We start from the raw sequence: 4,524 nt of genomic DNA, 5'->3' as shown, positions 1-4,524 counted from the left end.
CCTTAAATGATTTTTAAAATATAAAAAATGAGACAAGAAAAGCACAAGCAACAGTTGTAGAAAAGAAGAATCTTCATGGCTAATTGATGATTGTGATGAACTTGAAGAATCCATTATACCTTGTTTCTTTAAACAAAAAAACAGAAGTTGTAGCATAATCTTAGATCCAAGCAGTTAAAACTATGCAATTGGAGTGGTCAAGAGAAAAGGAAGCTTCTTATTAATTTCATTAGTATTATTTATTATACAATAATATAAATTATATCTTAAATTATCATTAATATCTTAAATTTTTTAATTAAACTAGTTATTTGATATAATACCAAAATTTTATTAGTTAAATTATTATTTTAAATTTTTGCTAATTTCCTTTAGCTTTTAAATTGAATTTATTCTTTAATATCTCTTACCATAAAATAAGTTATTTTTCTCAAGTCTTTTTATTTCTCCGAGATTTATAAGAATTTCGTGAAAATGACCATAATATATAACTTTTTAGGAACCAGTTATTTAACGATATTAAGTATGAAAACACTTCATTTTTGCATTTCTTTCTCCAAGTTCTAGTTGGATTTTCTCAGAAAGACCAGGGTTTTAGAGATTTTCAATGAAGAAAATTTGAAGCACATGCAATCCTAAATTTGTAGACTTATTGCTAATAATTTCTCATTTTTGAACACCCCTTTCTTCACGTTAATATTGGAAAACTTGACTATTGATCAGACTCACAATTTTCTAATGCTTTACTTTTACTTCATTAATGTATTCATTTGATACGTACGCGGATAGTTGGAGACTCATATTTTATTCCAACGCCAATACCCAGCATAAATAGAGAAGAGGGCTTGTGCCCTAAATCATGCAATGTCTTAAAAAACACTATCTTCACATCATGGATTTTCAACTACCATATTGTTTTTTCTTCCTTCTTCTGCTGCTGCCATTTTCTAGCAATGGTCAGGCTCACAGCAACATATCTTTGGGCTCATCTCTCACTGCTGCAACTGATAACCTTCCTTGGACTTCACCATCCGGGGAATTTGCTTTTGGATTCCAACAAGTCGGTGATGCTGGCTACCTACTTGCCATATGGTTCAACAAAATACCCGAAAGAACCATAGTCTGGTCAGCTAATAGAAATGATCTAGTTCAGGGGGGATCAAGAGTACAACTTACGGAAGATGGTGAGTTGGTTCTAAATGATCAATCAGGCAGACAAATATGGAGTAGTCCACAATCGGGTGGAAGTGGAGCCGCCTATGCAGCCATGCTTGACACAGGAAACTTCGTGGTAGCAAGCCAAGCTGGTGCCAATTTGTGGCAGAGTTTTGATGATCCAACAGACACACTGTTGCCCACACAAAATCTGAATTTAGGTGCTCAACTAATTGCTCCCTACCTGGAAAAGAATTATTCACATGGAAGATTCAAGTTCATTCTACAAGTTGATGGGAATCTCAACTTGTACACCACACACTATCCATTAACTATCTCAAATTTTGCTTATTGGCCACCCCAAAGTTCTATTGGAAACGGTTATAGGGTGGTCTTTAACCAGTCTGGCTATATGTACCTTGTAGCTAGAAATGGCACCATGCTTAATTCGGTATTCTCTAATTCAGTATCAATGCAAGATCTCTACTTGAGGGCAACCATAGACTATGATGGAGTTTTTAGGCAATATGTTTATCCAAAGACTGCTTCCAGTAGCAGAAGGTGGCCTATGGCCTGGACGACTTTGCAGAACTTCATACCCTCAAATATCTGCGTGGTAATTAGGGGATCACTAGGCAGTGGAGCTTGCGGTTACAACAGTTATTGCATATTAGGAGATGACCAAAGACCAAGATGCAAGTGTCCTCCTGGTTACACTTTCTTTGATCCAAATGATGAGAGGAAGGGATGCTATAAAAACTTTATTTCACAGGATTGTGGCCATCCATCGCAAGAAATAGATAAATTTATGATCAGGGATATGGTTAACACAAACTTTCCATATACTGATTATGAATATTTTAATTCAGTGGACGAGGATTGGTGCAGACAAGCTTGCTTGAGTGACTGCTATTGTGCTGTTGCCACTTATACAAGTGGAACCTGTTGGAAGAAGAGAGGCCCTCTCTCGAATGGGGTAACAGATCCAAGTATTAGTGATAAAGCCCTGATGAAAGTAAGGAAAGGCAACTGGACTGCAGGTTCAAGTGCAAAGAAGAGTGATCGATCAACTTTGATCACAACAGGATCGGTGCTTTTAGGTAGCTCCATCTTTCTAATTGTTCTCTTTCTGCTAGGAATCTACGTGTTCTTTACTCGATGGAACCAACAAAAACAAAAGATTGTACCGCAACTCCATGTCATGCCAGAAATGAATCTGCAGAATTTTACTTACAATGAGCTGGAAACAGCTACAGGAGGATTCAAGGAAGAACTTGGTAGGGGTGCTTTTGGAATTGTTTACAGAGGGGCACTAGCCAACGAAGACAAACCGCTCATCGCAGTAAAGAAATTAGAAAAGATGGCCGGCGAGGGCGACTCAGAATTCAAAACCGAAGTGAAAGTTATTGGCAGAACAAATCACAAGAATCTGGTTCAACTTGTTGGATTCTGTAACGAAGGGCAAAATCGCCTTCTGGTCTACGAGTACATGAGCAGTGGCTCCTTGTCAAACTACATATTTGGATATTCAAGGCCTAGTTGGCACCGAAGAATGCAAATCGCTTTCGGTGTAGCCAGAGGGCTCCTTTACCTCCATGAAGAATGCAGCTCCCAGATAATCCATTGTGATATCAAGCCTCAAAATATCCTCCTCGACGAATCTCTTAACGCCAGGATTTCAGATTTCGGACTAGCCAAGCTGTTGAAGACGGACCAAACCAAAACAACGACAGCAATCAGGGGGACGAAAGGGTATGTGGCTCCTGAATGGTTCAAGAACCTGCCTGTCACAACCAAAGTAGATACCTACAGCTTTGGCATTCTCTTGCTGGAGCTAGTTTGCTGCAGAAAGAACTTTGAGATTAATGCAACGCAAGAAGATCAGATAGTTCTTGCAGACTGGGCATGTGATTGCCTTAAAGAAGGAAAGTTGAACCTTTTAGTAGAAGAAGATGAAGAGGCAATGGAAGACATGAAAAGGGTAGAGAGGTTTGTGATGGTTGCAATTTGGTGCATTCAGGAGGAACCATCTTTAAGACCTGGAATGAAGAAAGTTGTGCAGATGTTAGAAGGAGCTGTTCAAGTCTCTGTTCCTCCTGATCTTTCATCATTTATCAGCACAATCTAAATCCTTTTTGTACACACACACACACACACACACACACACACACACATATATATATATATATATATCCAGAAACTAAGGCCAATGAATGTTACCTATCTACCCTGCATTGAATAATCTGTAGTTCCTTGTATTGAATAATCTGTAGTTCCTAAATTATTTCAGGCATCATGTGTTAGACCTTGCACAATAAGACTTAAAACGCATGCTTTCATTTATTATTTTTTTCTTTTCATGTTCACGAGTAATAAATAAAATAAAAGATTTAAAATGAATATAAAAGCAAACCGAATATAATTAGATTTTTTTTTCTTGATTTACTTTTAGGATGTTATATTATAAAATTCAGGATGTTAAATATAATTTCTCAGCAAAAAAATGAAAATCAATTTTTATTTTAATTATTTTTTCAGATATTTTTAATTAAGAAAAAACTTGTAGCACAATTCTAAATCCTAGAAGTGAAAACATTATATCTTGTGATATCATCTAATATTGGAATGATATAAATAAAAATTTAAAATCTTAAATAATAATTTTTTTTTAAATTGAACAATAAATCACTTTTTATGAATTATTTCTTTGTCCGAGATTTAGTAGATTTTTTTTAAAAAAAAAAAAAACTGGTATATATATATATATATATATTGAAAGGTTTTTTTTCCTCTCCAAGATTTAGTGGAATTTTCTATAAAACAAAATCTAAAATGTATAAATTGTTAGGATTTTAGAGATTTTCAATAAAGAAAACTTTTATAATTGAAGTGGTCAAAAGAAGGAAGCTTCTGATTAATTTCAATGAAGTGGTCATACTATTCTTCTTTTGATGCCACAATCAGACAAAACAAAACCACTAGCACCGACTGATCCTGTGTTGAAATTGCTCTTTGATGCTGCTATTTTAGGACGAAGTATGGTTCAAGTTAAGCTGCATTATTGGGTGAGGAAATTAAGATAAGATAGGATAAAACAAGGTGAAATCGTAGTTATTGATCAATAATATGTTTTTTAAAATTAATCCCTAAATGGGCATGATAATTGTCGCACGTCACTCACATGGTGTCTGCTTGCTTGGTTCGTTAAGAGTCACCATCTAGTATTTAATTGAGGGCTACTAGAAAACCTAAATGTACTAGTCTTCTCAAAGATTCACGGGTAAGGGATGATTGTGATTAAAAAAAGTATTAGCAGTCCTAACGCACTCTACCCGAGATCAGCTATTAAATTCTTCTTTATTCTTTGTA

The 4,524-nt window shown here is 35.4% G+C and overlaps 1 protein-coding gene across 1 annotated transcript; it reads left to right on the top strand.

The window, feature by feature from the left end:
* Positions 1-878: 878 nt before the first annotated feature.
* On the top strand, positions 879-3,468 carry LOC118038696 (G-type lectin S-receptor-like serine/threonine-protein kinase LECRK3). Its single transcript, XM_035045114.2, has one exon. The coding sequence runs from the start codon at positions 893-895 to the stop codon at positions 3,281-3,283; it is 2,391 nt and encodes a 796-aa protein (XP_034901005.2). The 5' UTR covers positions 879-892; the 3' UTR covers positions 3,284-3,468.
* The last annotated feature ends 1,056 nt before the right edge of the window (positions 3,469-4,524 follow it).

The sequence above is a fragment of the Populus alba genome, chromosome 3 (genome assembly GCF_005239225.2).
Source record: "Populus alba chromosome 3, ASM523922v2, whole genome shotgun sequence".
Taxonomy (NCBI): Eukaryota; Viridiplantae; Streptophyta; class Magnoliopsida; order Malpighiales; family Salicaceae; genus Populus; species Populus alba.
The sequence above is the reverse complement of the archived record's forward strand: the minus strand, read 5'-3'. Positions and strand labels throughout refer to the sequence as shown.

Excerpts from the sequence above, each read along its gene's own strand:
- LOC118038696 (XM_035045114.2), top strand. The coding sequence starts at position 893 with ATGGATTTTCAACTACCATATTGTTTTTTCTTCCTTCTTCTGCTGCTG.